This window comes from Haemaphysalis longicornis, unplaced genomic scaffold, assembly GCF_048455015.1.
Source record: "Haemaphysalis longicornis isolate Haplotype H1 unplaced genomic scaffold, Haemaphysalis longicornis Haplotype H1 scaffold_2, whole genome shotgun sequence".
In the NCBI taxonomy this organism is placed as follows: domain Eukaryota; kingdom Metazoa; phylum Arthropoda; class Arachnida; order Ixodida; family Ixodidae; genus Haemaphysalis; species Haemaphysalis longicornis.
In genome coordinates this window covers 231,754,457-231,767,538 of record NW_027526295.1, presented here as the reverse complement: position 1 = coordinate 231,767,538, position 13,082 = coordinate 231,754,457, and the positions used below count along the sequence as shown (strand labels likewise).

The 13,082-nt window shown below is 46.2% G+C and overlaps 1 protein-coding gene across 1 annotated transcript in view; it reads right to left on the bottom strand.

The window, feature by feature from the left end:
• Nucleotides 1–1,591: 1,591 nt before the first annotated feature.
• Nucleotides 1,592–13,082, bottom strand: part of LOC144170106 (ras-specific guanine nucleotide-releasing factor 2-like) — a 333,796-nt gene continuing 322,305 nt past the window's right edge. Inside the window, exons 28-29 of the mRNA XM_077699677.1 lie at nucleotides 10,946–11,181; nucleotides 1,592–8,906 (exon numbers count right to left, since the gene is read on the bottom strand). Coding sequence (XP_077555803.1) covers nucleotides 11,023–11,181 — 159 coding nt within the window. The 3' untranslated portion in view covers nucleotides 1,592–8,906; nucleotides 10,946–11,022. The remainder of the gene's footprint in view (nucleotides 8,907–10,945; nucleotides 11,182–13,082) is intronic.

The window sequence follows — 13,082 nt, the reverse complement described above, 5'->3', positions numbered from 1 at the left end:
ATGTAAGTACATACCATTGTCACTCCAGACTGATGGCCAGGCACACAACACATTCACACGGGAGATTGATTGAACCTTATTTCAGGTTTTGAAGGCCTTAGGGTGTACCATATGACCTTGGAGAATCATTTAATTGCACACCCGTACGTCAACAGCCGTCACTGCAGGCATTATCACCTTGAGGTGATTGAAGTGCGGCATTTTGAAATTTGTCCATCTGCTTGTAACACAAGATGTAGTGCTCCATGAGATATATGGGGTCTTGTGGAGGTAATAACCTAATAAAATTTCCTGGGGCGTTCATACTTAATTGCCGGTTATATTTCTCCCCAAAAGATGTCTTCCGAGCAATCAATGCGGTTGTGTGTAGGAGTGAAGCCAAGCTTACAGGTCGCAGTGTAGAGTAGAGCGGTGTACTCTTATGCATAATCCAAAAATTACCACGTGGGAATTTCAGTGAAATTTTTTTATCGCAGCAGTAAAATGTATTAGCATGCAAACTCATAGAATCCGCTCCAAAGGAGAAAACTCTAAGCACTGCTACTTGGAGGTAATGCTTACTTACAAACAGTAGAACAAATGCAAATGGTAGTGCGCGTAACGAAAAGTGTTTTAATGAATACGTAGCTGTGAATGGGCGTCTTGATTGCGTTTGTCATCCAGGCACTTATGCCTATTCCACATAGGGCTTGCTTGCACAATGTAAAACTGTTCCGGTGAATTTGGGAATAGAAGGAGGAACTTTTGTTTAGTCTATGAAAGGTGCTCCCAAAAACAAGCAGCAGCTGGCTATACTAGCAACCACAATGGTATACGTTGTGCTCAACGCCCAGGCCGAATTTATTAAATATGTTTTGTAAACTACTGCAACAGTGCATTTACAACACTGCAATGAGCAGAAAACAATTTTCTGTGCAAAAGTGAGGTTGTTCCTTGATGCGTATTTATTCAGAGCCACGTCCTGATACAGGTTTAGTTCTGTGTTTTAGCGGTGTCTGACCACTTGTTCTAGTCCGGTAGCTATCAGTGAACCAAAATATCCAGTGGTTGAGACTTTCTCTGGAGCCCCTGACATGACAAAGCTGGCAAGTTGTTTCTTCGAGGTGAAAGCACTGAATTGGAGATAAGGGTTAGCTGCTGCTGGCACGCAGTGGTGCTGTATACAGTAGCCGACCGATTTTTCGGACCTGGAGGGGAACTGGCAGTTCCTCGGGAAAGTCCGGAATATCCAGCAAGTCCGAATTTTCGGAGTCCGAGTAAACAGTCAGCTACTGTAATTTGGTCATTACAGCAGATACATTTTTTATTCCTGTTTTTGCGGTTACTCTTGGGTGCTTTTATTGCTGCAGATCAGGGGCAGTCTGACCAGTAGTGGCGACGCGGTTTTGCACTTACTTAGTTATAGGTACATTGATCTGCACAATCATGCTTCATAGGAGCAAAGTGTTTTTGCAAAGGAACCACGTGTCTGCACCTTCCTTTCTATTCAACACTGCTTGAGACACAGGAATGACTTTCAGGCACATTGAGCAATCGAACGGCACTTTCTTTCAAGGTTGAAAAATCTTCGAAGAGAGGACAGGACACAAGCTGAAGTAAAGTAGTTTATACTTTTCAAGGCGTGACTTGACGGTGGCATGTACAGTCATGGAGAGAGGAGGAGAATACAATGAACAACGTGCACCTGGTATATTGTTTCCAGGACTGTCAACGGGCGTACTTGCATGAAGTTATAGACTGTCGGGGTCAAACAGCAGAGGGAGAGGCATGAATCCGGAAGAGGTCGAGTGTTCGAAAAACATCGGACACAAACATGACTAGTGTTGGTGTGATTGTCACGGGACAACAACAAAACTTGTGCAAGGAAAATTCTCTCGTAAAGAACAAGTTGCATGGAATGTACACGAGGGCGGGCTTTTTGTCTTTTTATAGCCACGGCATTGCGTTCAAACACGGCAGGGAAGTGCGTTTGAGTACCATTGGGCTGCCAAATGGGTTGCATGTGCCCAGCAACAAGATCTCAAATTCAACATTGCACACTGAAGACCTATGGCTTTTTCAATCCCACAAAAATGACGTGTTTGCTCTTGTGTGGACATTAAGAAAGTTATCCTGTTAAAATTGTTAGTGGGCTGTTAAAGGAACACCGAAAGGTATTTACCTTGTTTCAATTCTGTTGAAAAGAGAAGAAAAATAACGAAAGACTGTGGGTGGCATTCACAGGCTGTCCATTTAAAGACCTTGTCTTTTATCAAAGCAGCAACACAGTGGAACGCTTTTAATTTCATGTCGGAAAGTTTGCGTTTCTAAGAAGCGAGACTCTTTCATGGATGACGCAGTGGGACGCAGGTCTTGCCCGACACTGAACGGAGTGAGCATAGGTTTTGTACTGAGGCAGGCATGCCACGACACTGGTACGCCAACGCACGTGGGAGCGAGGTTGTGTTTTCTTCTCTCGCGTGTGTGAAAGACACAATATACTCAGGAGCCAGAGGGCGACAAAAGGTCAACACAGGTGTTTCCAGAGCATCTTCTGAAATGCTAAGAGTCGAGTATCAAAACAGTGCATGGAAAACAAGCTTTTACAGCGAGGAAGAAATGCAAGTGGGTCATTATCACTGGTGGGGGGGTGGGGAGCACAGGTAAATGCTGTCGCTGGTTACTTCCAGGCGAACAAAAGGACAACAAAGTGAGAGAAACATGGCTTAAAAAGTAGTAGGCACACTTGCAAGACGTGCAGAGGTCTTCACCAACCACCACCACTTCAGGATGGGGAACGTTCACTTACAATGCACGTGTTTGTGAAAGGAGGTGGCGGGATTCGTATGAGTGACATTTCATCGGAAAAAAACCGTCTCGGAGAGGGGGCACGCCTTGATGAGGGCACGAAAAAGAGCCAAGGGGACAAGGGAGAAAAAAGAGAGCAGCTGCTGCTTGATCGCGTTCGTTAGTTGTAGTCTGTCTACATTTTGTGTTACACGGCAGCTCACCTGTGTCCCCGTGTCTGCGTGTATGTAGTGCTTTCGTGTGGTGCCTTCTCGTGTCTCCCCGACTGTCCCGACTTTTTTCTGTCTCTCTCCGTGGAGCTCTTGGAGGGAGGGGGAAGAGAGGACACTCGTTCCACTAGTTCCCACCCTTTGTTTTTGTTTTGTAGCGGCCATTCTCTACGTCTATGCGGCCGATTGGCCTGTCGAGGGTGTGAGCTCAAGCATCCTACCTACATGAGTATCGCAGCGGGCAGATGAGGCAAGTGCGGCTGTGTTCAAATGGCGCCCCGACTTTTGTTTTTGACTGGCGCTGCATTTCGGGGCACGTAAGCTGGGCGCTGAGGGGGAAAAGCTGTGCCTGCAATCCGCATGGCTGCTTTTCACGTTCTACTTGTCACGGGTAGTTGCTCTCACTTCCACCGGCATGTAAACACTGCTAAATGCTGTGGGTGCAGCCAAAGAAGAGGAGTTTACTGTAAAGCTTCTAAAGTGATGTTTTGAATGGCTGCTGAGGAGTTCAGCACCCCTGTGTACAGGGGTGCATGCCAAACTTTAGTCACGTAGCAGTTCATGTCACAAGAACGAAAAGCTCAACATTTTTTCCTGGTTGATGATGGTTTTGTTCGCTATGGAGTGCTCTTAAAAACCTGCCAATCTTCAACTTGTCTAACTGAAAATGTGAATATTACCTCCAACTCATCGTGTACTGTTAATAGTTTTGCCATTAACTGCGGAAAAAGAGTGACAAAATCAGCAGTAAAGTGTAAATTTGCACAACTTAAAAAGAAGGTGCAGAACCTGATTCAATGCTTCCTGGGTATGTTTCATGGCTGTAATGGCTTTGAGTAAGAGGGAACGTGGGGTAGAGAAACAAGCAATTTTTATGTTTGGAGTAGCTTTGCAGACTGTGTTCATAAGTACGGCATGTTTGCCATAGCATTACAAACCGAAAGTGTTAAGCACATGGTCAGGTCAGATGGGGCGTTACATTATTACAGCTGTAGTTATGCTTTATGGGATAGCTACATACCCAAGTAGATGTCGCTGCCAGACAATCATGGTAACATTTATTAACGGTTGTTAAACAAACTGTCGAAGCTGCAGAATTTGTGAGAAGAAAAAGGAACAAGAATTGTGACAATCATCAGCCTGCACAATACCAAAGACAGGCTGTAGTGGGGTGTCTTTTTTTTTTCTTCCGCCCATAATGCATAGGTACAGGTAAATACTTCCCACAGGTGGATGTAAACACTCTGTTTAGGCAGTGTGGATTTTCCCACACCTTTGAAACAGAGTAGAGCTTGACGCCAACCCTGCTCATGTGACAATACGTTTATGTCAAGCTCACAACGCACAACTGATTGAGATGGCTTGTTTTTAGTGGCATTACGGTCTTGTTGGAGTGGAGGCTGCTTTGTGCAACAAATTGCCCTTGCTGATATACACCTGTTGCACTGTAGTCGCATTTGATAGGCTAGGCTTAGCCTCACAAAGTAAAATTTAACTTTGCTCAATTCTTGTCTGCTAACCTTGTTTGAAATTTGCATTTAAATTTATACAGTTACTTACGCATTTTTGGTGTGGTGTTTCTGCCAACTACTGTGAAAAACAACAAAACTGTCACATGATTTTTTTTTACATCTAAAATAAGTAATTTCAGAAACACAAAGAGCAGAAATGCCAACAGTCATGACTTTAGAAATCACCGGGTCACAGTTCCCTTGCCATCTCGCCTTTTTCCAGTTGTCAACGGAAGTAATGTTTTCCCGACACCGTCGCAGTTGAACATTCATCCAGTGATATGCTCAGCATTTGTGCATTATTTGGTGCTCAAGCTCTAGCTGTGACACTTGAGCCGTGACAACATTAAAACACTGCGCGAACAAAAACTTTAAAAACTGTTCCACGGCACAGACGACAGATGGAGCCCCCCTCTAAAGAGGCTTAGACTGACTAGTGTTATATCGACTAGGACTGGCAAGCGCTTGTTGAAACTAGACTTTGGTACGCTGCATAACATTTCTCTGCCATTCGGAAGGCACCGTTTGCCGCCCCAGTGACACAGAAGCCAATTTGAGTTTCGACGTACACACGATTCCGGGTGTTCTCGAGTTGTGGTTGAGCAATTTGAGAGGAAAGGAGGATGCTAACACGTGCGAGCTTCTTTTATATATATGTACAGGGACGTCCAAATATATCAACGGACGACGTCGCATTCATTGCACTGAGTTGCATTTCTAGGAAAGTTCGGGGGGAGTAGGAAACGCTTGTTCGAGACAGGGGAGAAAAAGCCATGCGTTTAGCTTCTGAGCAGTTTCAGAAGTTGTCAACGAGAGGGGATGGAAGTTAACAAGAGACAGAAATCACGTGAACTATGTACATGTAGCAGAGCCTCGCACTTCCCGGCATCAAAGGGGTCGTCGTGAACGCCGCATCCTCTGCGCCTCATCTCTGCACAACACTCGAGTGATCTGAGACGGTCGGTTGAGTGGCGTGGCCCAGGCTTAACACTGCACAGGCCACCAGTCCATTGTTGTTGTGGGAGCAGAATGGTGAACTCGTGGGTTACAAAAATAATGAGACAAACATTTTTTTTGCATGGGGGCTCGGTCACATTAATCCGAATGTCGGCGAAACAACAAAACCGTCAACTTAAAGCTTTTGTCGCAACTGGTGCCTTTCCGTGGTCACGCTACCCAAGACTCGGCCCCGTTTCGTGTGCGAGCATTGTATTGAGCTTTCGTCCCGTAGCGTTACAGCTGAAGGCTCAGGCATGCAGGCATAAGGGTTAGCCGTTGAAAGCATAGCCTTTCAGTGGTGTGCAAGCAGCCTCTTCAAACGCACCACCGGCACATCATCGGGGGCAATAGAACTGCATGAGGTTGTGTGGACGCTTACACCACTTTGATTTACGCCATATCGTTGTGGGTGTGTGTGAGAGTGTGTGTGTGTGGGTGTGGTAGCCTTTTTTTTTCTTTGTCCCCCCCTCGTTTCGTGCTACTGCGAAGTGTTGGGCCGTGGCCCCGATGGAACGAAGAGCACCACACTTGAATTACATGGCGTAGTGCAAAGCTCCTGCCTTTTCAGCTACAACATTTTCTCCAAATGCCTGCTTTACCATCTCTCTAAACTTTCTTGCCCGAAACAAAAACACTCTCTTCGTCGCAGGGCAGGCCTCAAAGGTTATATACCGTTGCGCTTGAATGTAGTCTTGTGTCATTAACAACCAACATTGGGTATTTCGCGGGGCACGCAGAGATTCACGTCCTCAGATGGGTTTCTGGGGAGCAACAGCTATAAATGTACGATAGCCGCGTTGGTACTCTCTTTGGGTAACAGAAGTGGGTCAGTGCCATCGCTTGTACACAGCTTGGCATGGCTCGAGTTGAGAAACAGGTCTGCCACGAAACAACACACTAAAGATACACCTCTCTGCCCAGGCATGCCAACACGTGCGTATACTTTGCAAGATTTTTCAACAAACAACAGGTTCATATGTGCGTCATCTGTGTTATTTTCATTGCACACTTTATCAAGGCCGTCTAAAACACTAAATGCGGCACATAGTAAATGCACACAGTAAGGTACTGTAATGCATACGGGGCGCGCTTCTTCGGTTGCACAGCACTTGGGATCGTATACGTGCGAGGTTAACATGTATGAATGGAATTAGTGATGCAACGGTGGCTGTGCAAGCCTGGCTTCTTTTATGTTTCTGCTTTGAGCTGCATGTCTCCGCACAAAGATTGGGTTGATTGTGAAGGAGCTCTTTGGTGCTAGGCGTGATTTTGATGTGCTGCCGTTTTACGTGAAGATTTGCTGAGGAACAGTAAGAATTGTGCTGTGATAACAACTACTTTGCTGCTACATGATCATGTGTCCTGATGAGGGGCTAATTACTCCCTATATGTATTTTATTCAAAGTTCTGCAGCACAGCATTTGCGCTATCTAACAGCAAGCTTCGTGGGCGAGGTCGATTTGGATGGCTGATTTTGATTTCTGGCCCAGAGTTCCTCTTTGCTACAGTGAGGCATATTCGCTACAAGCCTGTAACTGCTTGTTCTTTTTATTTTCATTGGTAGGGAGCAAAGGTCTATTAAAGGATGTGTTATGGCGTGCTGGGTGCAATTATCGTATTTGCCCCGCTTTTTTTTTCTTTCCTTTTACTTATTGACTGCATTTACTGCTTATTTGTAAGAGGTATTCGCAAAGTTCTGCTGTACTCAAATCATTTTCCTCCTAAACGATAGCAATTCATTGTGCTTGCAACAAGTGGTGTGTAGGCAACGCACCGTGAAGTTAATTTTTACACTTTTGCAGTTCAAGCTGCTAATGTTATCTTTTGCAACTCAACGTGCCGGAATGATGGCTGTAATCACATATCTGGTACTCCAGAAAACTTTACGTGTTGCTGCATTGTAAGTGTGTGGTTCGGACTCCACTTCATTCCACTTATACATGACCTTGTGCCATTCAGAAATGTTTTGAGATCTGCAAACTTATTGCGTGAGGTGCTTGTGTGTGGTTCAAGTCTAACAAACTTGCCCTTGCATTAGTTATTTTTCATATAGAACGTTAAGTGATGGGTCTGCTTTGACGATTACGTCAGTCGATTTACAGGTGGTGCCAATTTCACACAGGGTGTCCCACATATCAGGTACAGGACACTAACAAATGTAAGTTTACTCTGCTTGAATTAAGGTGCAAGATTTGTTTTATTGCTGATGCTTTCATGATGCTTTCATGCTCTGGTTTTGTGTAAGCAGGCTTTTAATACACATGAGAGTTAACAAATAAGCCAGCTTTTCAACCTTCTGTTGCCAGTAGAATTTGAGAAAGAGGTTGCCAGGAACGTCAAAAAAAGAAGCAATCTGATACAGGGAATTCTGGAAACAATGTTCACTACGGGTGTTTGGACTGGTCGATGAAAAATGCTCCACATTGAACCATTTATAACTTATGCACATTGCTTAATCTGTAGATTGACTCTGTTGGCCTGTACCACTGTGTATGCAACTGACATTAAAGTGAGTGCATAAAAGCAGCCACGATTTCCAGCTGTGTGAGTAACTTATCTGCTTTCTGCGACGGAATGTGGGGAAAATGAACGCAACCCGATAAATCACCTTCACGAGATCAATTCATTAGTGGGTGTTCCTGAATGCACGCAAGCTTCTTCAAAAGGGTGTCACGTGCTTTACACGAGCAAGGCTGGTTTATTTCCAAATCCTGACACGTGCTATGTGGGACACCTGATGTAGCAGCACTGAGCTTAGCGCACATTACTGCAGGTTTGCAAGTGAAGGGTTCACATGCAGTCCCAAAGTGTTCCGAGTCATAAAATGTCTTCGTAGTAACGGCTGCATTTACATCCACGTAAGCGCTGCTATAGCAACCTGTTGTGGCAAGTGGACTCTACCCCGGTTCACTCTCAGTGATCCGGTGATCCGGTTCCAGCTGATCCGGTGTGGCTGCAAAGGTGTGCCACTTCCCGAGTACGGAGCTCTCCCCTAGTGCGGTCGGTGGGTGCTGAGGAATCGATCGCAACCGTACGCCCCCGTACCTCACTGCAGGGGGCCCGTCAGGTTCGGGGCGGGTCGTCGGTGCAGACAGGTGCGCGAGAGAACGCCGTTGCATGGCTGCACGGGGCAGCAACAAGCGTGCAGTGGTGCCAGTGGAGGGGGGAACGGGTGCGGCCACACGTACTGGCTCCACGCGTCACGGCTTGTCACGCAGTGCTCTCGGGCGGGTTTTGAACCTCGTGGATTGCATCGCTCCTCCTCCAGGGGTAGGGCAGTGGTCAGGCTTGCTGGAAGGAGGCACGTGGGTCACGACTGGTGCAGCGTTGTTGGGCGGTGCGCAAAGTCTTGTGGGCGCCACTGACCAAACCCCTGTGAGCAGTCTCCTTGCACGTGTGGCTGCGCAAGGGGAGAGAGCAGAGGCAGTCCCGTTTGGCCATTAGGCATTTCTCGAAGGCAAGGAAGAGGACGAGGAGTGCGCTCCGAACGGTGAGAAAGAGGAAGAAGACCGTGGAACAGTTGAGGCTACCAGGAGCTAATTGCTTTTGGGCACAATTTTGCCTTGTTAAATAAACAGTGTTTACCATTTACTTGTAACCATCATTACAAAAGTGTTGGAGGTACACACACACATAACTCACGCACGCAGAAAGAGAAAGAGAGACGACAACGACAGCAAAATCGGTCAACTGTGTGTGTGTGTGTGTGTGTGTGTGTGTGTGTGTGTGTGTGTGCGTGCGTGCGTGCAGTAGAATCTCGATAACCGGAAATCGCTTAAACGGAATTGCCGCTTAAACGGTTAAACGGAACAGTTGCCTGGAATTTGGTCGGTTTTGTATTCAGATAACGTAAAAAAACTCTCGGTAATCGGAACTAAAATTTCCGCATCACCGTGTAAACGGAACCAGAAATGGAACTTCTTGTGAAATCCACTGGCATGAGAATCGGCTTTTTACGGTTCCGGCTGTTTCGTTCTTCCTCCATGCTTTTTTAGCCTTGTTGGCCTCGTAAGCCTTGTCTCGTAAGTGGTTAGCCGTGTTAGCGCAACGAATGCAACATCGCAGTTCTTGTTCCAGTCGTTCAGTCTCGATTCTAGACGCCGAGGCTACAGGGCTCACCTCCTGTTGCCTCGTTCGTGCCATCATTGTGCTATTCGTCCTTCATTACCACGTTGCCGTCTTCTAAATTCGGTGGCTCGTAAGCACTCGCGAAGTTGAGGTCTCTAGCCTCCGTGAAGATGCAGTTGCAAGGACTCAAACAAAAATAATTGACGCATTTTTGTAGTGCACAGCGACTCATTGTTGCCAAATCAACTTTGTGAATGCTGTGCCTACGCTTCTTGTAGTTTTCTTGCTTTCTGAAAACTATAAGCTACAGTCACTTTCTAGTGGTTAGAGTTCCATGAAATGCCCTTAGAAGTGTTTACGCACATAAATTTGCACCTTAGAACATCTCTCTCAGTAAACGGAACTCCTGTTAAACGGAACTAATTTTTCCGGTCCCTTGAAGTTTCGTTTGAGAGTCTACTGTATATATATATATATATATATATATATATATATATATATATATATATATATATATATATATATATATATATATATATATATATATATATATATATATATATAATACTAGAGTAACAGTCAATGTGTACTGGTGCTGAGAGAATTAAAACCTGTCAGTACATCGATAACAATTTCACCCCTGCTTTCACCAGACCACTCATGCTGCAATGCCTGTTGGCTGAAGTTTTCTTTTTGGGGACTTTCATGGCTTTCATGGTATCTGTTGCAAGCATCAACTTCACAGGCATGTTGCAAAAGCCAGAGTGGCTATTATCGCAGTCCATAGCCACACATCCCAGATGAACATGAGCTACTGCAGTGTGGCTCCTGCATAAACCACAACTTGCTTTGGCTTGTACCATATCAGTGATAAGCCTCTCGTAAAAAAAAAAGGAAAAGAAAAGAAAAACATCGTCAGGCCAGGTTTAGGGCATTGCCAAGCTGAAAAAGAATGAACTAATGAGTATGGTTACAAGGTGATAACAGTGAAGCTAATTTGGAAGAATTCTGCCTTCACTGCCTGCAACGTCGAAAGCAATAACACTTCTGCTGCCCCGGCAAGGTGAAGTCCATTCCTTCTTCCCTACCCTTAAACACACCTCTTTCCCTCTACTTCCCCCTATTTCTCTCCTGTGTTCCTCCTCCCCATATCATCCCCTCCTGCTTCTGGGGAAATGCCTTTCGTCAAACAATTTCTGGTTATTGCGGTGTCTGGAACAGCCAGATCAATGGCAGTGCCCGATTTGAGAGCCTGAACTTTCCTCCTTTAACGGCTAGGAGCGGGTTTCGAAAGACAGGGAGTAAGCACCGGTGGTGCCGATCCATGCGATAGCTTAGCAGACAAAAAAGGGGTTCCCGAACCCGGCATACCAGAGTGCCTGTGGGCAGCAGTCCTGCTCGGGGACACCTCCGGGGTGGGCAGGCCCGGGGGGCGGTGGTGGGGGAGTTCACGAGGAGGAGGTGGTGGCCGGGGCGTAGGACGGGGTGAACGGGGACGCTGTGACCTTGGTGCCCAGCCGGGAAAGCCGCGGCTCCAGGCACAGGCTCAGCCGGTACAGCTCTTCGTCGGGCATCAGCCGCCCGGGGTCCAGCAGGTAGTTGAACACCTGCGCAGACAGATGGCCCACATTGCGGAGCAAGTTAAGTGAACAGCCCCTAGTAGTCATCATTGCATTAAGAGGCCATGATCCAGGGAAACTGCAGGGTTTAGTCTGAAAGAGCGATGTTGACCCTCAACCCAGTGATATTAAAGGAACCATGAAGACAAAATACAAGTTTGTGTTATTCGAAAGATTTTGTGTTTTGCACGGATGTGTGCTTGCCTGGATGCAAGCGATGCTTTATTCACTGAGAAATTAATTAATTTAAGGTAAAATTTTGATTTTCCCGCTAAATCATGCGTTGTCATGGTCTGCAATGACAGAGGATCCGACCACTCGTTTGGGAAGCCTTGATTATCGTTAGTGAACCTAGATGGCGCCACTATTGGCAAGCCGTTTTCTGCTTTTGGTTTGTTTTTGACCGTATATAAACCTGGCTTGTTTTTGTTCCGGGAGAAAATAGTCGTTTCGTGAAACATAGTGCCCGCTCGACAAATATGGTCACGTGAGACACCGTTGCTTGCGTCAATCGGCCAGTGTAGTCTGAGACAACCCCAAAGCCCCGCAGTCCTGTGCAGCTAATCCAAGCATAGTGCACGCAGTACCAACAGCAGTATGCAGGGGTACTTCTTTATGTGTGCTTTCGTAGCGTCCACTGTTTGTCCTATCTTACTGCTTTAAAAAGGATGTGCCCTACATTTAAGCGCAAATAGCTCGTTCAGCAAGCTTATAAGCCCTGCCTAACTTGTGTTTGCTTCTACCGGCCTCCGCCAATCGCAGAGCTGGCTGGTATGAAGTCATAGGTTCTGTTGCGGGAAATGAGCTAGGGGGTCGCATGGCCATTCCCATTTTTCCTAATTGTGTAGCTAATTTGATCGAAGTTTACATTAAAAGTGGTGTCAGTATGATTCTCACGAGACAGTCTTTTTAATGAACCAAATTTGTGTTTTCTCTTCATGGCTTCTTTAAGGCAAAGGTCGTATATGTCTCATTAAACAGGGAAAGTGAGCATCATTGGTGGGGTTGGCGTCAGCACGAATGGTACCAGAAGTCACACGACCTCAGCTGTGTAAACTGCACAGTGGAGGAGCACAGTGGTGCTGTGGCACTGTTACTCAGCTATTGCATTCATACACATAAGCAGTCGTAAGTGTCTCTGCTCAACAGTTGCGCGTGTTACTTTAATTGGACTTCTCACTTGCCAAGGCACCTGTTGCGGTGAGGTGTTTCTTTCTTTCCTGTTTGCCTGTTGGCTCTACAATGGCCTGGAGATTCAAGCTGTGGTTTTATCATGCTATCTCACCTGCAGCCTAGCACGATTTGAAATTATACACAAAACCTATCCACTTTCATACAATGCGTTACATTGCTTGCATTGGAATATTTAAAACACCTGCTGAGAGTGCTCGCTCCATTCAGAAACATAAAGTCTTTCATCAAGAAAGCTTAGGAGAGGCCCCGGTGGCCACTGGTGCATTAGGAGAAGTGTGAAGGAAGAGACGTGGTTTTTCATGCTTATTGGAGGTAACTGGCAACCGTGTCCTAGCAACGGCACCGACCAGCCCACTGAGCCCTATGGCAACCGACCAGCCCAACTAACGGCCAGCCCACTGAGGCCCGACATCACTGCACGGCCCAGCCAGTAGCCAATGTTCGGCAGGCGGAGATGAAGCAGGTGACAGGGGAGCGAGCGAAATACAAGCAAAAAAGGGGCGACCTCTGAAAATGGCATATCTGGCTTTAGTAGGGGTGACATCAGGGCCTCTCCTAAGCTTTTCTTTCGTTCATGGTCTATACACACCCCAGAAAGGAATTCATAGCTTCTCAAGGCATAGCAAATAAGTTTCAACAACTACATTAAGCTTTTTAAGTTATGAAAACAACAGTTTTTGTTGAATGATCGTTTG